The sequence below is a fragment of the Myodes glareolus genome, chromosome 10, assembly GCF_982192425.1.
Source record: "Myodes glareolus chromosome 10, mMyoGla1.1, whole genome shotgun sequence".
Taxonomy (NCBI): Eukaryota; Metazoa; Chordata; class Mammalia; order Rodentia; family Cricetidae; genus Myodes; species Myodes glareolus.
The window spans coordinates 13,721,460-13,742,487 of NC_142035.1; the positions used below are offsets into that span (position 1 = coordinate 13,721,460).

At 48.3% G+C, this 21,028-nt stretch overlaps 1 protein-coding gene across 1 annotated transcript; it reads left to right on the top strand.

The window, feature by feature from the left end:
* Positions 1-355: 355 nt before the first annotated feature.
* Positions 356-14,279, top strand: LOC125404874 (uncharacterized). The gene is made up of 4 exons (XM_087911014.1): positions 356-2,453; positions 8,341-8,467; positions 8,894-8,977; positions 11,545-14,279. The coding sequence occupies exons 1-4, from the start codon at positions 2,382-2,384 to the stop codon at positions 13,305-13,307; spliced, it is 2,046 nt and encodes a 681-aa protein (XP_087767140.1). The 5' UTR covers positions 356-2,381; the 3' UTR covers positions 13,308-14,279.
* Positions 14,280-21,028: the final 6,749 nt, after the last annotated feature.

The following is a 21,028-nucleotide window of genomic DNA, read 5'->3' on the forward strand; positions in this document are numbered from 1 at the left end:
CATGGGAGTTCTTCCCTGAACCTGCCTCTTAGGTGTTCTGGGCAGTGCCTGACATAGGTTTTAGCGGGGATGGTGGCATTTGCTCAGGATCTGAAAGGGTTCATTAAGCCCTAAGCACCGTTTGGCTCTGAGATCACTGTTACAACCCTGTTCTAACAGAAGAAAGACTGGGGGCTGGGTGAGGGGCGGAGTCTGCTGAAGAGTGAGGATGCAAACCTCAAATCGTTTATTTCCACATCACAAGCTCTGTTCAATCTAGTCTCTCTCTCTCTCTCTCTCTCTCTCTCTCTCTCTCTCTCTCTCTCTCTCTCTCTCTCTCTCTCTCATGCTCCACACGATTCCTCCTCAAGGACGACTGGACCTGCTTGGAGAAAGGAACCCTGAGTCTTTCCTAAGGGGCTTCTGGGATCACTCTTTAATGAAGGCCACCTGCCTGTGCCCACTGCAGTTACAAACTTAAGTTAGGCTTCCAGCAGTTTTCTGAGTCTATACCAGAATCAGCCAAAGTGCTGAGGCCCAATAGCCCCTGGGTACAGAAGCTTAGGATGACAAGGCTCAGCAGCCCCTGGGTACAGAAGCTTGGGATGCCTATGGAGAGGTCTCTAAGTCCGACTTTCTGTGTAGTTTGGGTGCTGTTACCATTGATATGGACGTTCACTTTGAGACCACCATTGTAGAGAACAGTGATATTCAGGAGGGAGAGAGAGAGATAGAGGAGATAGATAGATAGGGTGAGAGAGAGAGAGAGAGGGAGAGAGAGAGAGAGAGAGATATTCAGCCAAAGGCTCCAATTCCTTGAATTTACTCCCTCCAGTCAGGTTCAGAGTTCTCTGGATCACGGTTCCCATAAGGAAGAAAGAAGAGCACATCAGAAGCAGGACTCCCCCATGGGAGACCCCTCCTCTCTTGGGTGCAGTGCTCCACACTGTAGGGAAGAAGCCCAAGAAACAGGCAGTGTCCACATTCAGCTTGTGAAGCACTTGCTGAGCCTTCTGCCCTGTGACGTCATCTCAGTAGACACCTGTCCAGTGGCAACAGCGGGGCCAGCTTCCAAGGGAAGGAGGTGACCTGGGCCAGCCACGGGAGGTGGACAAGAGGTAGGCTGCTTGGCAACAGAGACTTCCGTGGGAGGATGGTGAGGGAACAAGATGAGGAAGTTCAGGCAGATGCACCGTCCCCTCCTCCTGGAAGCTCCTCCCATCACCCTCCTTCTCACACTCACAGACAGAGCTAGACTTCAGGGCCATAGCTCCCACTACCATTTTAAGGGCATGTCATTCTGCTTTGCAATTAGTAATCCTTAACTACAGGATTTCTGGGGACAGTCTGCCAGGGTTTGAAACTTCGCCCTCCTTAAGAATGGCTCGATCATTTCTCACCTCGGTTTCGTCGTGGAATAATAGTGGTTACCTACATCAGTCTCCCGGAACTGGAACTGTAACTAGGTCATTATCATTTGCCTGCAAGTTACTTGCTAGTGACCAGACCACGAGCATCAGCGAGACCCAGATATTTGAGCATCTTCATTGTTAAATTGTTTTACACATGCTACGTTCAATGTCCCACATCCTTCATCTCAGCAGCTTGTGAAGAAGAGGCAAGTGGTTCTCTGAGGTTGAAATCAGCCTGGTCTACACTGAGAGCTCCAGGCCAGTCAGGGCTATATAATGAAACCCTGTCTTAAAGTAAAACAAAACCTGTAAATGATTTACACCTTTTATTGCAGAAATATTCAAAACATACAAAAGTAGAAAACACCTGAATAATAACTCCTGAGTGTGTGTTACATATCGAGCTAGGGAGAGACAGTCTTATTGTCTGTCCACCCCCAGCATGTACACACACATACGTATATACACACGCACTTAAACACATGTTCATACCCTTTCTCCTTCCCACCTTCCTTTATAAGATTCTCTTATTGGTTTGTAGTTTGTTTGTCTGAAACAGGGCCTTCCATGTAGCTCAGGCTGGTCTCAAATGCTGCATCCTCCTGCCTCTGTTTCCTGAGTGCTGGCATCACGATGCTCGACACACTGCTACCCTTTGTTCATAAGATTAAACCCCACACATCAAAACACGCAGAAGACCTGAGTTAGTTGCTCTAATCATTTGCTTGGCTGTCTCTTTCCCAGCTTAATGTGATGCTGTGCCTGTCTGCTTGCTGCCAAAGCCAAAGAGGCCATGATCACTGTGAAACGCTGGGAGGAAGCCAGTGCTGGCTTTCCTGATGAGAGGCCACTTTCTCTGCGCTCCAGGTAGCAGTAAAACTTCCCGAGCATCCATCTACTCACCCATCTGAAGGGTCGGGGTGACATCGCACCCCCATGTAGTCATTTGTCAGCAAGGCTCTGAGGACCTTGACAGTGACAGTATTTCTCATGGCTTTTACCCTCTTCCTTCTCCACAGCCTCTGCAGTTTTCAAGGACAGACGGACATGAACACAGCCCAGGTGAATCCCCCGCTTGTTCCTCATATGAGTTTCTTTGCATTGTTGGTAACCGCGCTTCCTTTCCGGTCATCTCCATTCCTCTGACCACATCCTCACTTTCCTGGCATCCTCCTTTTGCTGTTTGTTTCAGGAACTGTTTCCACCTGTGACGTCACATGGATGCGCACAGCGGTCTTGAGTGTTGGTTTTATGGAAACATTCTACCTTTTCACTTTCGTCTTCCCTTGTATAACACACATTTTAACCGTTTGTCGTGTACCTTCTACCCACTTAAACAATAATACTTTAAATTTGAACATGCATTTTCTGGTAATTTTTGCTTTCCTTTTTATGGCATAGAATGACAAAATGGCAATAGTTTATCAGCTGTAATATGATTATTTTAGAATGTATTTATTTATGTAGGTGGTGGGAGGAGTGTGTGCATGCCGCAGTGTTCTTGTGGAGGTCAGAGGACAACTTGTGGGGGGTTCTCTTTTCACCCTCTGGGTCATGGGGGGTCAAATTCAGGTGGTTAGCCTTGGTGGCAAGCTTCCTTACCCATGGAGCTAACTCACTGGTCCCATCTCTAGTGCTATGTACAATGTTCCAGTCACTGTTAACTTCCCTCCCTGAATTACTTTATGCGAGTATGACAGCATTATCGAGTACACACTTTTATTATACCCTTTCTACTGAGGGCTATAGACTGCTGGATCAACTTTTCATACGTCATAATCCCAAAGTTGCACCTTAGATGTTGGGTTGTTTGGAGGCCACCTCCAGCCCAAGTTCTGAGAGCTAATTTTTGCCTTTTTATGTCCTAGCCCACATGCTAAGCCTTTAAAAACTGTATTTTTGCTCCTCTGGCCACTGGGAGCCATGCATCTTCATTATCAACCCCAGCCCCATTTAGGTGGAAAGGGAGTTTGAGGCTCTCTTTGCTGGCCCCTGGTGCTGACGGTGTGGTTTCTCCTGAGAAGCAGTGGTTGATTTTATGACTTCATCCCAGATGGCTACGGGGGGTGTGGCCTGCTTCAGCCTCAGCACTACTTCCTGTGGCAGCTGTCCTTCAGGCTTGGTACCCATGATTCCTGGCTTTGTGTGCCTCTCATGGGACACAACAGCGCTTGCAGGCTGGCCATCTGCCTCCGTTGCCTCCGTCGCCTCCGTTGCCTGGAGATGGGCTTTGTTCTCTGTGGGATTCTGCTGAGTTTGGATGGAGGCTGTGGTGCACACTGCACAGCGTGACTGCTGGTCTGCCCTCTGAACCTGAAATGCCCGTGTCCTGCTCAGTCCTGTGAATGAGGGAACACTCAGGGAGTCTGGGAGAAAGAAGTGGGTGGCTCTTGTGACTTTGTAACTGTCACCTCCTCTTTCTCACCTGGCCTCTGGTGTCAGGTACTTCACCAGGCCATCACGCCTGCTCGTCTCTCCTTCCTCCAGTCTGTCCCTGCAGAGAGAAGCCCTGCCCCGGTCCTGAAGACTCCCCAGTTCCTCCCGCGTGTGCATTCTTCCTGCCTCCTCCTCTGCCCTGGCCACCCAGATAACCCTCCCAAGCCCTGCCCCCACCATCGGGATCCCCTCGCTTCCTTCTCCTCACTTCCAGCTTCCATAAGAGGGTTATCTCTTGAGCATTCTGTTCTCGTGTTTTCCCTGAGGGGGTTGTTTTTCTATTTTCTCCAATCAACAAGAAAATACTTAGCATTTCTCTGTCCTTTCTTTTCTCATAGAAAATGCCCATCCTTATATCAGCTTGGAGACACTGACTTGAATGTTTAAATATTTTCCTTAAAAACTTTATGTATTTTTTTTAATTTGGGGGAGCGCGTGCCTCTGTGCACAAGTGGAGGTCAGAGGGCCTGTCTCAGAGCCAGTCCTTTCCTTCTACCACATGGCTCTGAGGACCCAACTCAGGCTTGGCAGCAAGCGCCTTTACCCACTGCGCCATCTTGCCAGTCCAACATTATTTCTTCAGGATCTACCTTTTTTTTTTCCAGTAGTGGAGACTGAGCCTAGGGCCTTGCATGTTCCAGGCAAGCACCCTACCACTGAGCTATGCCCCAGCTAGCTCCTCAATATTTTAAACTCAGCTCCCTTCCCATCTCAGGGCTTTTAGGCTACAGCTTCTTGTTCCTGCTGCGTTTGTTCTGTGATCCGCGAGTCCCTGTCCCAGCTCACTTGTTGGGCTGTGATTCTCTCAGGAGCCACCGGCCTTTTCTGTTTCCTGTGCCGAGGAAGGCAGAGGCCTCACTGCAGCTGCCCAGCTGGCTGCTCAGGTGACTGGCCTGCATTTTCTCTGCTACATGGAGCTGAGTTTTCTGGCCAGCTTTCCCGTGAGGTGGACGCCTGGCCTGGGGCCTTGCGCACAGGTGCCAGGAGATGTCTTAGGATGTTGAGTGTGTATGGATTGAGAGAGGGGACCCCTCCTTTGACAAAGAGAACAGAACCTACTTAATGGTGTATCTCCCCAGAACGACCCTGAAGGAAAGTAGTACTATGTCAGTCAGGGTACTGTGCCTAGTTCTCGGTTCCTGACTGGATTCAGAATTCTCACAGACTCTAGGGGACAGTCTGCTACTTGTCCTAGGGAATGGTTTCCTGAGTACCAATCATCAGGGGTAAGAATCTGCCCAGAATCCTGGCAGTCCATCTGCTGATCACAGCTCTACTCAAACCCCAGTCTCTGAACCTTATAAGCCTAAAGGCCTTGCTAGGCCCTGTGGGGAAACCTGAGGCACTGCCCAGCCTGTGTTTGTGGTGTGAGGCAAACAAGTACCCGAGGTGCCTGCCACCACTCACTGCTTGCCAGAAGCTAATAGAAAGGCCTGGCCTGCCCACAGCCCCTCCATGCTCTCCTCTGTCAGATAAGCCTGAGGCTTGCTTCCCTGCTTCTCTCTCAAGATGCCGTGGAGCAGAAGGGAGAGGTGTACTTGACACAAACTGGAGAGTCACTCACTCACTCACTCTTGAAACTGTCATTTCTGAGGGCCACTGTGGATCAAAAGTCCTGCTTCTGGTCCCTTTTGCACTTCAGGGCCTGCTCATTGTCTGCACGGGTCATCTGCCTTTGCTCCAGCCTCAGGGTTCTTTGTGAACGGTTTCCGACCTAGCAGTTCTGGATGCTGTTGAAATAGGCCTGATCTCTAAAATGTGGGTTTGTCCCTTATCTCTCTTCATGGTCCAGGCTTCTCTTATGCCCACCTGTCACCTGGACATCTCTACCACATGTGTTTCTCATCCCTAGAGTACAACGTGCCCAGGGACCCCCCCCACCTCTCTCTCACTCCCTTCCTCCCTCACCCTTTCTTGTCTCTCCCTCTCTCCCTGATGCATTCTTTGGTTTTCTCAGTCCCATCTTAGGAAGGTACATGTCCCCAGCCCCGAGCCCACTTACTGGAGTATGTGACCCAGCACCGAGCCCACTCACTAGTGTACATGGCCCCAGCACTGAGCCCACTCACTAATGTACGTGGCCCCAGCACCGAGCCCACTTACTAGAGTACATGACCCAGCACCGAGCCCACTCACTAGAGTACGTGACCCAGCACCAAGCCCACTCACTAGTGTACGTGGCCCCAGCACTGAGCCCACTCACTAAAATATGTGAACCCGGCACCAAGCCCACTCACTAGAGTATATAACTCAGTACCGAGCCCACTCACTAGAGTACGTGGCCCAGCCCCGAGCCCACTCACTAGAATACGTGGCCCAGCCCCGAGCCCACTCACTAGATTATGTGGCCCCAGCCCCAAGTCTACTCACCACCTTCAAAGCTCCTTTCCTCTTCTTCCCTGCTTAACTCTATGTAGACTCTGTTTCAGCACCCTCATCCTGACTGCCAAGGCTCTAAGGCTCATTACCATAGTTACCACTCTGTTACCACAGTCCTTTAGTACTCATTGAAACCTGGCCACTCAGGGTGGGGTAGTCCTTTGTTGTAGGGTATTTAGCTGTGTATCTGGATGGAGCCACTAGATGGCAGCAGCACCCTCTCAGTTTAGAGTACGATGCCCACAGATGTTGCCAGATGCCCCAGGGAGGCCGCAATGGAGAACCAGTTACTCATTCATTCACTCATTCACTCAATCATTTGTTTGTTTATAAATTCAAAATGTATATGGGTGTGTTGTCTACATGGTCAACGAGTCCTGAAGAGAGTACTGGACCCTTGGAACTGAAATTAAAGACGTGTAAGCCTCCATGTGGGTGCTGGACTCATAACCAGGTCATCTACAAGAGCAGCCAGTGCTCTTGACCACCGAGCCATCTCTCTAGCCCAAGAATCAGTTTCTCTAGTCAATCTCCAATACGCTTCTGGAGTGTTGCTTTCAAAATATAAATCTAGTTGTGCTTGTTGAATTGACTGTGTGTCTCCACTGTCCAGAGAGATGATCCCCAAGAAGGGCTATGCACCCTGAGGAGTGAGCAAGCCAAGTCAGAGGTGTGTTGGGACAATACTGGAATAGCTACCGCCTTTGGAGTGTGTGTGGTCCCCCCGCCCCCACGAGGCTGTTGACCTTTGGCTTGTGGACTGCATGTATACACTGAAGACTGCCAAGGGATGTACTGATGGAAGCCACTGGCCTCCAGAAGAAAAGTCATTTTCCTGATGTTTGAACTGTCTGAACCCCACCTGAACTGTTCTGGTCTCCCAGGCCTCCGGTCCCCTCCTGCCGCACCTCTCTTCCTGTGACTCCTCTAATGTCAGCTGTGCGGTCTCAGAGCTTGCTGTTCGCAGGCAACCAAACCCTGACCGAAGGCTGGGAAGAGGCTCAGAGGGTGAAGTGCCGGCTATGCAAGAGGACCTGAGTTCAGATCTCCAGCTCCCGTATTTAAAACACCAAGCATGGTGGCATACACCTGTAATGCCAGCACTGGGGGGCTGAGGCAGGAGGCTAGCAGCTTGTGTGTGGGTGGAGGGTCCTCACTGGAGACATATGCCTGTAATACCAACACTGGGGGGCTGAGGCAGGGGGATGGCAGCTTGTGTGTAGGTGGAGGGTATTCACTGGAGACATATGCCTGTAATACCAGCACTGGGGGGCTGAGGCAGGGGGATGGCAGTATGTGTGGGGGTGAAGGTTGCTCAGTTAGTATTAGGGAGATAACTCAGGGTGTAAAGGCGCTCGCCCCACAAACCTGACAGCTGGAGTTCATTCCTGAAAACCCATGTAGAACTCAGGGGATGTAGCACAAGCGTCAGTAATCCCAGTGCGCTCCCCGCCAGGAGACGGGAGGCAGAGCCAGGAAACCGCAGAAGCCCACAGCCAGCTGGCCTGCAGTGTCTACGACATCCAAAGACTGTCCTGTGACCACCACGCACACATCAGGGCATGTGTGAGTCTGCACCTTCACACTGGAATGAACATACATGCACATGGACTCACACACACAAACATTCTCATACACACATCCATATACACACATCCATATACATTCATACAGAGACATCCACATGTATAAACACATACACACATATGCACAACATGCACATACATACACACATATATACACCACACACAATACACACACACATGCACACACGCTTGGTGACTGGTGAGCTAAAGAAAGAAGTACATCTCCCACAGTTCCTTGCTGTCTGTATGCATAGGAAATCTCAAGTCTGTAAGATCCTTAAAAGTGAGCTCCCAGGCTTGCTTGCTTAAGTGTCCTCCACAGCCAGACCAGGCCCAGGTCTACACTATTGCTTTATGAGTTAATCTGTGAATTTGGCTTTCCTGGTGTTTCTGTGGTGATGCCATTTGTCCTCCAAAATGTAACACACAGAAGCGGACATGAGGTAACCTTACGCTGTTTTCTGGTGTGCAATGGCAACATGCCTTAGGTGTCTCTCCTGGTACTTTGTGGTGAGCCCTCCCAATTGAGCCCCACAGTTCTGTTGCAGGGACAAGTGTTCTTCAAAGATGTGTGTGTGACCTTCACTCAGAAGGAATGGCAGTTGCTGGATGCTGCCCAGAGGCGCCTGTACAGGGAGGTGATGCTGGAGACCTACAGGCACCTGCAAGCCGTGGGTAAGCCCCGCCTCCCACGCTGCTCCCATCAGCTTGTGCTCCTTATCTTAGAAGTCAAATTAGTGTCAAGGGTAAAGTTTTAAGCCTGGGGCTCAGTACTTAAGAGTGCCTGATGCTCCCCAGAGGACTTGAGTTCAATTCCCAGCCCCCACATGGGGCAGTTCCCATCTGCCTGAAGCTGCAGCTCCTGGGGGTCTGAAGCCCCCTCCTGTCTGCACTCATGTGCACAGTCACCCACCTAGTGCCTGCGCCTCCAGTCAAGGACTCAGCCTGGTCTGAGCAGCGACAAGATAAATACACATGGCCCGCTCTCCCCCTAGGAACTTAGCCAGTGGCTTTGGTGAAACACACCACAGACTCATGAGTATGTACCCGTCCCTCAGGCCTGAGCAATCTTGTCAAGCCTTTGTCATCTTCTCGTCACAGGCTGCAGTGTCACCAAACCTGAGCTGATACGCAAGTTGGAACAGGGAGAAGGTCCTTGGGAATCTCCAGGTCTCTGCCTCTCAGGTGAGTTGATGTCAAGGAGGAGGAAGAGGGTAGAGCCTGGGTGGCCAGGGCAAGGCTCGCTTCCTTTGAATGTGTCTGTGGCCGAGTTGGTGGAGTGCTTGCCTAGCAGGCCCAGAGCCCCAGCTTTGATCCCTAGCAGAGCATAAAAAGCACAGCACAGCCCAGGCCTATAATCCCAGCACAGAGGCAGGAGGGTCAGTAGTTCAAGGTCAGCCCCGGCCAAGCGAGGCCCTGTCTCAAACAGAAACAAACAAATAAACAACAAAAAGAATATCTTTGAGAGGCTCTAGAATTTTCAAAGAGATAAAGAGAAATGCTCACGGCCTGATATCCACCCCGAAAGTAGAGATGTTCTCTGCAGGCTGCGTGTGGTGGCTCACACCTTTGATAGAAGCATTTGGGAGGTAGAGGCAGGTGGTACAGCCTGGCTTACACAGAGAATTCCAGGCCAACCAGGGCTATACATTAAGACCCTGTCTCGATAGATAGATAGATAGATAGATAGATAGATAGATAGATAGATAGATAGATAGATAGATGATAGATAGATATAGATGATAGATAGATAGATAGATAGATAGACAGATAGATAGATAGATAGATAGATGGATAGATGATAGATAGATAGATAGATAGATAGATAGATAGATAGATAGACAGACAGATAGATAGATAGATAGATAGATGAGAGAGAGAGAGAGAGAGAGAGAGAGAGAGAGAGAGAGGATAGATAGAGATGACAAATAAACATCTTTGCCTGTTTGATGCACCGTAGCTCGCATTTGTGTTGCCTCCAGTACCAAATGCTCTAGTTGTGCATCCTGCATCCATTCATGTGTTCCTGTATTCGACAAGTATCAGTTAAGCGCCTGCCAGGGCCCAGTTCCATTCTAGCATGGAAGACACGGACAAAATCCCCATCCCCATCAAAAGGTCCAGGTAGCAAATCCGTACAGATGAGGGCCAGTAACTCTCAGAACTGCTAAAATTCAAGTCAGATGATGGAGAAGGAGATGGCCAGGGCGCTTCCAAGAGGTTCTGAAGCCTCCTTGAGGAAATGAACATCTGCACAGGAATGGGGGGCAGAGTGCCAAGCCTCGGAGACAGGAGGCAGGCTTAGTGTGGTAAGCAGCAACAGAGAAGTTGATGGGACTGAGGGCTGCTGGGTTCAGATAAAGAAGGCTTAGAGTTAGCTGTTTGGGACTTTGCTGGGGTGGTCACAGGCCTGCAGAATTCATTGCACTTAACAAGGTGACAGATGAGAGAACAGGTCAGAGACAACACCTTGTGGCCTGAGCTTGGAAATCAGCAATGCAGACTATGATTGTACCCTAGCAAGGGAGATGGCAAAGTACCACCTATCCAGGATGGGAGAGGGAACCAGAGAATCAACTCAGAAACAAGGGGATGGTAGTAGAAGGGGGAATCCCAATACAGTGGTTGCTAGGGACTGGAGCGGGGTGTGAACAGGTAGAGCACACAGAGCAGGGAAACCTCTCATGATGTTTTACTGTAGTGGGGGATGCCTGCCATTATGCTTTTTTGTCCCTTCCCACAGAATATACAATAGTATATTATAATACAATATTATATTATTATAATATATTATTAATATATATAATATATTATTGTATAGTACAATAATATAGTACATGTGAGTCTCCAAGTAAACTGAGGACTTGGGGTAAATGTGATGGCAAAAGTGGACACCCCTTTGGGGTAGAAGTCGATAGTTAGAGATGGTCTTGGTTTCTTTTGCTGTTGCTGTGATGAAAATGCCCCGGCGGAAGCAGTTCCAGGATGGAAAGGATTTTGGGGCTCACAGTTCAGGTCTAGTCCCTCCCAGCAGGGGAGTCACAGGAGAGGAAGCATGAAGCGCTGGTCACGTGACACCTACATTCACTAACTCATCCTAGCGCTTGACTCCGTTCCTTATTTTACACTGTCCAGGATCTCCCACAGAATCTACAGCCCGTGCCTTCCCATGACAACAGGCCCAGCCTAACACCGACCTTCAGGCCTGAGAAAATGAGTGATTCCATAAGTTTGCTTGGGCGGCGGTGTGCAGGGTGGAACAGAGAGGCCTGGAAGCGTGGAGCGTGGCTTAGTGATCCTTTTGCAGCAATTAGGTCCGATGCGCCTCTCGGGCTACACATCTCTTGGGTGCCTTTCAGTTCTCCTGGGCTCACTGTTAGTGTTCCCTGACCTTGCTTCAGTTTTTAGTGCCCTCCATCTGTGGTTGAGTCCTTTGTCTGACAGTCTTTGTTGCCAGCTGAGTTTTATTTCTAGCTCTCTAGTCACTTAGTGGCCATGTTTGTAAGAAACCAAAGCTATTGGTGTTATTTTCTTCATTCCCTTCCACTTTCTCCTCCATCATGCATTTTTGTCTTCATTTTCATATTACCCAATGAGAAGTCTAGATGAAACGCCTGCTTAAAATGGCTTCCTTCCCAGCAGAGTGTCTCAGAAAGCCCAGAATCAAGTCGGCATAAGACATGTGTGTGCAGACTCTTTCCTTTAGCATTGTATTTTGATGTATAATATATGTTGACTTCTCATGTTCCTAGAAGTCCGGGGAGCCAATAACATGACAACAAGCCAAGGAAATGAAGACGAATACTTGAGTCAAGTTTTATTTGTCAACAAGAAAACACTAACTAAGAAGAAAAGCAAGGATCTAAAAGAAATAGTTTGTCTGACCACAAACTCAGTGGCCTCAAGAGAAATACACTGTAAGTGTCACTCAGCAAGCTTGGGAAACGTTGAAGGACTAATTACTGATAACACAAACTATGCAAAAAAGTTTGATGGTTTAGGTGAGTCTAAGTCCCTTGAAAGTAAGCGTGAAAAAGATCACACAGGAAGCAAAACCTGGGAAGCTGATCAAAGAAAGAGACCCCATAGTCCTACCAAGGGCCTTGCTCCACTTCAGAAGGCCTCGCATTTGGAGCAGCTTCTTGGATGTTCAAATTCTGGGATGACCTCAGACAGAAAGACAGGCCCTGTTATGCACAAGGAAGCTCACACAGGACAGGAGGCCTCTCAGGATAGTAAGTGCGCACAAGCCACCGCCCACAAGATCAGGTTCCAGTCTTTTCTAAGAACCCTTCGAGAAAGGAAGGCACAAGAGGCCAGCAAAGGTGGAAAATCCTCTTGCGTGAAGTCAAAACATGAACATCCAAGAACTCACCCAAGGGAAAAGCACTGTGGATGTGATACGTTTGAGAAATCCTGTCGTGAGAAGTCAAATCTTACCCGACATGAAAGAGTGCAATCAGGAAGAAAGACTGGCGAACGCAATGGAAGTGAGGGAGCCTTAAGAAACTCACCCCACAGCCAAAATGAGAAAATGCACATGGGAGAAAATTCGTGTGGGAAATGTGGGGAAACCCTTCACAGAAAGCCATGCCTTACTCAGAACCGGAGAACCTGCACACCAGAAAAACCCAAGTGTGCCGACAGCCACACAGCCTTAAAGAAGTCACGTCCAGTCCGAACTCAGATAACTACCCCAAAAGAGAAAAACCGCAAAGGTAATGAATGCAAGACATCCCCGACCTCCGTCCTCAAGGGATCCAAATGTGCTCAGCACCAGAGACCATCCTTGGAGGAGGAACCTGATGAGGGGGAGGAAAGTGGGAAGTCACCCCTGGGTGAAAATCAGAGTGCTTGCAAGGGTCAGAAAGCCCATGAGTGTCGCAGATGTAAGGAAAGCTGTGCTAAGAAAGCAGGTCTTACCCAACCCCAGAGCTCACACCCAGAGAGCAAACCCTACGCTTGCCACGAGTGCGACAAGTCCTTCCTAGTGAAGGCAAACCTCACCGAACACCAGAGGACTCACACCGGAGAGAAACCGTACGAGTGCAGCGAGTGTGGGAAGTCGTTCTGCCAAAAATCCGCCCTCAAGATACACCAGAGAACCCACACAGGGGAGAAACCGTACAAGTGTAACGAGTGTGGGAAAACCTTCTGCGTGAAATCGAACCTGACACAGCACCAAAGGACTCACACCGGAGAGAAGCCATACAAATGCAGCGAGTGCTGGCGATCTTTCTGTGTCAAGTCCAACCTCGTCGTGCATCAGAGAACCCACACAGGAGAGAAACCCTACAAGTGTTCCGAGTGCGGGAAAACCTTCTACGAGAAATCTGCCCTCACAAAGCACGAGCGGATTCACACCGGGGAAAAACCCTACGAGTGCAGCGAATGCAAGAAAAGCTTCAGCCAGAGGTCAGCCCTTACCAAGCATCAGAGAAAAACACACAAGAAGAAAGCATCTTCCAGTAGCCTTCACGGACAGACGCCAGAATCGACGAGCGAAGCTCGCTGAACATCAACAAAATCCAAGAGTGGGGAATGATGCTACCATGGCAACAGGTATAGGAAAGCATTCACTGACAGGCTATAAGTGATAGGAACGAGACAATTAATGTAGGATGGAAAGCCTAAGAATGTTTCAAACACATGAATGCTTTCAACAGGTATTCAATGTTGTTGAAGGAAAAAAATCTAAACTTTTAATGAATATGGAGAGAAATGTCCTTGTGGAAATATTGTCTAACTAGAAGTTATATTTCAGATGTGACGTGCAACTCATTACATGACAGATAACAGAACGCCATCTGTTCTTAACAGAAAATGAAATATGGATCTTTCATAACAAGGATAATTTCGGCTACTGATTCAGTTGTAACAAACAGCCTACCCATCTTGATTTTCTTCATCGTATTCTCTCCTTTGCTTCCTAGAAGTTTATTTAATTTTTTTCCATAATAAAGAGGACATTGACCAAGAAAAAAGAACTAAAGTGGAAACGACCAAAAAAAAATTAGGAATCTAAGCATTCAAAGTAAAGAAGATGCCAGGAGCAGCTAATGGAAGCAACATGAGCAATGAATCTCTATGCTAAAGATGGGGGTCATTTAATGCTAAGTTTAAAAGGTTGTGCGGTGGCCAGCAAGGTGGCTCAGTGGTAAGGGCTCTTGCTACACAAGCCTGATGACATCAGTTGATTCTTGGAACCTATGTAAAGGTAGAATGAGAGAACTGACTCTATACAGTTGTCCTCTGATGCCAAACATGCACTGTGGCACACATATGTTCACATATGCGTGCATACACACACACGCATGCACACACTCTAATAATACATACAATAAAATTTTAAACACACAAAATTCCTAAATCTAACAACAGATTATAAAAGAGAAGAAGAGGAGGAGGAAGAAGAAATAAATTTAAAGTCAGCTGAAAAGGGAATTTGGATACATATATACAATAAAATGTGACTTTGTAATGGTGAGTCGTGTATTGAATTCAACTTCTGTGGAATTTTGTCTAGGGGGAAGGTGAACTTTTAAACATCCTACTTATGACCTGGGTGCATGCCTTTAATCCCAGCACTTCAGAGGCAGAGGCAGGTAGATCTCTATGAATTTGAGGTCGATACAGAGAGAGTTCCAAACCAGCCAGGCCTATGCACAAAGACCTTGTTGCAAAACAAAACAACATCAAAAGCCCAGTTTTAAGACTATAGGGATAATGAACAGCCCTCCCCTCCACATCTGACACGTGGTTCTGGGGATCCAAAACCAAGTCCCCTCTTACACACTGAGACTTTAACTGCTGAGCCCTCTCCCTAGCCCCATAGCTGTGTGGATCTATAATATCTGAAAAATAAAGGTCTGACTTTTCAAAGGAATGGATACACTATGCAGAACGGCATCTCCTTTCTGGAAAGCAGAGAGAAAAGACCTAAGCCCTGGAAGCTCCAAGGCCCTGGTCCCACCACACGTATGCCAGTCTGACTTCCCTTTCCAGAGATTGTCCCACTCTTGTTAAAGAGAAACAAATTCTGTAACATCCTACCCCCTCAGAGAACTCAGTCGTCTTTGGGATTATTTTCTCCTCATCTACCTCCTCCTCTTTCACACTAAAGCTAAATGTGAGGCCATCTGTGCACAGAGCACAGTGCGGGAGATGATGTGTCTTCACCTGACTTTGGTCGGTCTCTGCCTGGTCTCCAGATCCTCTGGCTGCCAGTACATGGAGCTCACTGGCTACAAGCACAGCGGTCATGTGGGGTTTCCACAAATGGAGTGGGGTGGGGGCAACTTTGGGCACTCACTTGTGACTTCGGCCCTTGTTTATCTTCGCCGTTTGCTGCTGCTGTAACAGAGTACCCGAGGTTGAAGAGTTTACAGTGAAGGCAAATTTAATTCTCACAGTTTCAGAGGCTAAGTCTGGTGAGGAGCGTCTGTTTCATCTAGCAGCGGACAGTAGAAGGAAGAGTGGAAGGGAGAGGGGGACAAAGGGTGGAGACAAAGCAAAGCCCTGACTTTTGTCATTGGCGTTAATCTATCCCTTGTACCCAGAATACCCCACCACCACCACACCATTGCATTCAGACTCACTTTCCAACACAAGGTTTTGGGGGGGGGGCACAGTCAAAACGTAGCAATGTTGGGTCTGGGAGTCACACAAATACTGAGGATGAGGTCACCGAAGTTAGATGAGCAGAAACAACTTTATTTCATCATCCTGGGGTACCTAGTCAGGACCACAGGCAAGTCAGGATCTATACTGTGACCCCGAAGAGAGGGAGTAGGTTCTTTTTAAAGCAAAAATCACGGGGGGGGGGGCGAGGACAATGTATGAGAAAGAATTTTTACAATTTGAACTTAAATCCTGGGTGACTACATTCTGGAGATTTACAACTTTTGAGAACCAGGTATTTGTGCAAGCCTAATGGGATTTGTAGAAGCTTGTTTACATGAGTCTGTGGTTATCTTGACATAGCTCTTAACACAGTTGGAGTCTTAAATTTTTAACTAACTGTTGTCCCTGTGACTGAGAATATAGGACAAGGGTCACGCTCTAGAAGAAGTTGGGCAGGTGGGCTAATGTTCAGACTTACCTTGGGCCCTTCAGCAACCCTCTAGGCTGGCGATAAACCTATCATCTACAGTCCAAACTGATACAGCCTCACCTAAGTCATAAGACTATATAAATCCCAGTTTTCCTTTTCTTTTCCACGTTCCCTTTAAATGTTTATTGTTGCACTCTTTCTCCTCCTGGGCCCAGGGTGAAACCTAAAGAGCCAGGGTGCTTAGGCAATAAATAACCAGGAGGTCTGGAGAGATGGCTCAGAGGTTAAAAGCTTTGCCTGCTCTTCCAAAGGTCTTGAGTTCAATTTCCGGCAACCAAATGGTGGCTCACAACCATCTATAATGGGGTCTGGTGCCCTTTTCTGGCCTGCAGGCATACACACAGACAGAATATTGTATACATAATAAATAAATAAATAAATAAATAAATAAATAAATAAATAAATAAATATAACCAGGAATAAATGGTGGCTGGGTAAGCTAGGTTAGTGACCGCCTTGGCGAGGAGATCAACAGAACTGCTGAAGAGCGATGCCTGGGGCAGTGGGTGTGGCTTTTTCAGCCCCTGGCCGGCACCTTTGAGTGCTTCCCCTTGTGCTCTTCAGTTTCACAGCAGCAAAACACCTGGGAAGAGCTGAGGACAGGTGGGCAGGAGGGTCATGAATCATATCCTGCTTGCCGAGGCTCGGTCATGATCTGTCTGGGGTGCTAATAGAGCCATGGCTCATCCCTGGCTACCCTCTGAAGCTGGGTGCCTCCTCTCATACTTCTGGTCCCAAAAAGGAAGGTGGGGTGCTTCAGAAAAATCGACCTTTCTGAGATCTGCTGTGAGGCCTCCTGGGTCCTCTCCTCTAGTCTAACCTTCCCTGGGTGTGCCACCCTCCTGAGAAGTCACAGGGAGACTCCTGCTACCCCACCCCACCCTAGTATTTCTCCATCTCTGAGGAACAGTCTCCCGCAGCAAGACTACACAGACAGGGCTTGACCAAAGTCATCCTCACCCGCCCCCTCCAGCTTCTAGAATAGGGACATTGAAAGGTAGCAGTCCCTTAAATGTCTCCAACTTCTTCTATGGAGTCACTCCTGCCTACCGCTGGTCTTCCGTTCCACCTCAGAGCCTAAGAAGGTGTCTTTCTCTGAAGCCCATGAAAACAGACTTGGGGGTGTGTGGAGGTGAAATTTGGGGCCGAGAGAAAACTGATCCTCAATCCTAAGGTTACCACTAACCACGGTGCGTTTCTGTCTCAGTAGACCTCAGAGCCACACCTAACCCCCAACACATGTCTGGTGAGGCTAAAATAATAGCTAAAGGAAGGGGCTAAACTTGACTTCCTGAAGAATGTCCCCATAATGCACAGCAGAGGGCTCTGGTCACAAATGTAGAGACTGCGGTTTCCCTGGCCTGAAAGCTCTCTGCCCACGCCTGTCATTCGGCACCTCTCCCCCCTTTTTCATTAATCTATTACACAACAGTGCGCAATGCTGAGGAAACAATTCCAGAGACTCGCTTGTGTCACTACACGGGTAATTAAATTGTGTAGATTTACATTTTAATTACATACTGCTTTGTTCCTGCTTCTTTTTTTTTCCTGAGGGATAACACATGTATCCCCAGGAGTCAATAACACCCTCAATGGGGCGAGACTTTGTTCTTCTATTCCACCCCGCTGCGAAATCTTAGCTGTCATATCAGTGTGTGCCCCTACAGAAGACCATGATATATACATATACATACAAACAGATAGATAGATAGATATAATATATACACACACATATACAACAAAAGTAAATAAATGTACAACATTTTGTTGTATTATAATTCCACCAAAAAGGGACCAATTATTAGAAAAATACCTAAAGAAGCTCTTTTGGGGAGCCACATTTCTAAAAATAAAAATTGAGAAACACTCAATAAGAGAGGGAGAGTAGATTAAGAAAATACATTGTGCCGGGCAGTCGTGGTGCACACCTTTAATCCAAGCACTCGGGAGGTAGAGGCAGACGGATCTCTGAGTTTGAGGCCAGCCTGGTCTACAGAGGGAGTTCCAGGACAGTCAGGGCTACACAGAGAAACCCTGTCTTGAAAAAAACAAAAAAATAAAAAGCAAAGAAAAGAAACAATGTCACTGCAGCATGCCAGAAGTTATGGACTTTTAATCAATTCTTCTAGAATCTGGGGTGTACCATGCTGCAGTCCAGCCTCAGCAATGCCTAACTGGAGATTCTGTCATGGCTCAGGATGAACCCACCTAAAAACCAGAAGCTTCAAGGTCCCACTCTGATTGTCCCCAGAGTCCTCTGGTTCCATCAGCACTTCCTCCTTCCATCTCCTTCCCCATCCCTAAGCAGCTGTGGATCTGCCAAGCAGCCCTAGGTCAGTTCCCACTTCTGAGTACACAGGTATGGAATTCATGGTTCCTGCCTCTTCATTTTCCAACCTCCTTTACTTAGCGGCGAGTTCACAGGACATTTGTGAGGCAGGTGTGTAGAGGGCATGAGCTGTGAGCCCCAGAGACTTCCACAGAGATCTCAAAGGAAAGCCAGGCAGTGTGTGGCCAGGTCCGAATCCCTGGAGGCAACCGTGAGAAAGCAATGTATGAGGCTGGAGGGCAGGCAGCATTATGCCCAACTCTAGTGGATACCTCAGGGCGTTGGAGACGCCAGGAGCGTGAACATCTGCCAAGGAAAGTTACAGGTGGTAAACCGAGTCAGCCTGAGACATCAGGAGAACTGCAGCCAGAAAGCTGTCTGGCTAACTTCTCAAGACTTCAGAGGCCCCATCCCACCCACACAGGACCCTTCAGCGACCCACACTCCACATACATGCAACCTTTCAGAGCCCACGTCCTACCGACATGACCCAGAAGCCAAACACCGAGCAGCGGGATTTAATGTTTGCCCCCTTGAGTTTCAACCTGCTTTGGTCCCATCTCTCTTCTATGCCTGCAATCCTTTTTGAAAGGGCAGTGATCAGCCCATGGCTACCTCACCACTGCGTCCTGATGATAACTTACGTTTTGAATTTCACAGAACTTTGCAGAGTCAACCTTGAACTTCAGCAGAGTCTTCAGACGTGGGCTTTTGAGCAATCTGAGACTACTGAGCTGCTGAGTGACTTGACTGAGAACCACCCCCTCCCATAGGCTCAGAGGTCTAAATGCTTGGTCCCCAGCAGGCAGAACCGTTTGGGAAGGATCACAGGGTGTGGTCTTGGTGGAGGAGGTGTGTCACAGGGGCAGGCTTTGAAGCTTCAAAAGCATCCCACCATACCCACTGCTCTCTGCTTCCTGTTTGTGGGTCAAGATGCGAGCCCTCAGCTATTCCTGTCCCCAGGGCTTTATTTCACTGTCATGAACTCCAGTCCTACGAAACTGAAAACCCAAGTGAATGTTTTCTTTTATAAGCTGCCTTGGTCTTGCTGTTTTAATCACAGCAGTAGTACAGTAACTAGGATAGATGGGACCCTTGGATAAGGACCGAATGCGTTAGGCACACTATGAGAAGGGAATGAGCCTTTGGGGGCAGGCGCAGATTGTCACAGCTTGAATGTCTCTCAAAGGAGAGGTGAGCTGATGGCATCTTTTGCGTCCTGCCACTTTGTGCTTAGAAAGTTCTGGAGACAGCAGGTTCCAAAGCTCAGAGCACTGTTGGACCCAAACACCAGTGAAAAGAAGAGGTCACTGTACATCAGAGGGTCCGGAGAAGCAAAGACTTCTGCAGCAGGTCCAGCGAAAGTGCTTTAAAGCCAGCACCCCCACCCCCACCCCACCACGGTGGTGGACAGCAAGGTTTATGGCAGGTCTCACAGTGCAAATGATAACTTGGGTTCCAGGTGTACCAGACACCTTCCTCATTGCTGTGACCCAATACCCGGCAAAAGTGACTTAAAGGAAAGAAAGACAGTCTAGCTTGCAGTCCATCATGGTAGTGAAGGCGGGGTTAAGGTGAGTCTCCCCTCCTTGCTGAGACTTTTCCGGGAGCACCCTCACAGACACAATGGGAGGTGTTTCCATGGTGACTCTGCATAGTCAGGTCAACAATGACAATTGAGTATCACACTAGAGTCCTTGGATGAATGCCATGTTGTCCACAGCAGAGAGGCACTCACTATTCAATAGAAGCTCCTGGGTGCTACTGGGCCCTGGTGGGGACAGAGCGTCTGATCATGAGACAAGAAACAGCCATTGCAGGCAGAACTGCTCCACAGTGAGGCAGATTCTGTCACATTAGCTAAGTCATACGGTCAGATGGGCCCAGAAGCATGCAGATCAGGACAAAAGTGGGACACCAAGGATCAAGCAGAGGAGGGCCGGGGGCAGAAACCAGCTGTATGAATGAGTTCCCACACCCCATTTCCTCCTGGCCTCTTCCCCAACCCACACACAGTGGCTCAGAAACCAGGATCCCTGACCAAGGAAAAAGCCTGGTGGAGAGTATGAATTTTCTGTCTATTTAGAAAAGAAAAAAGAAAAGAAAACAGGAAATGGGCTTATCTGGCCATCATAGCCTCCTGAATGGACACAGTAGCTGTCACAGGTGGGTCACACCAGCAGGCCAGCCACCAAGTCCAAGACAAGTACAGAAGGAGAAGGAAGCTGGAACAGGCAGCGGAAGACTCAAGATTTTCTGGGCAGCCGCTCTCCACGGCACTGCCCCTCCTAGAGTTTTGTTACAAGAGGAAATGGAATCTTTTATACGTTGAAACCGCTGTGGGCTGGTATCTGTGTGATGGGAAATTCCTAACCTCAGCGTGCGACTGAGCCTTGTTTCCCAGTCCTGTTCATTGGACTTGGGTTTAGTGGAATCCACTCTGTCTGAGGATGGTGTCAAAATGGATTCTACCTTTTTTATGCTTCTGTTTTAACCTAGGCTCATTACTGTCTCACTCTGTTCTTGCCTTTTTCCTTAATTTTTGCTGTGACAGGGCCTCATTCTGTAGACCAGGCTGACCTTGAACTCACAGGCATCCTCCTGCTTCTGCCTCCCAAGTGCTGAGATCAAAGGCGTGCACCACCACGCCTGGCTCACATCTTCTTATAGATGCTGATGTTCTGTGCTTTTCTACTTCACACGAGGGTATGTTCCCCTCTCTTTTATTTTTTTTTATCTTTTGGCTTTTTAAAATACGTAGACCATTGTCATGGTCTGTAAGTCATCCTGTGGG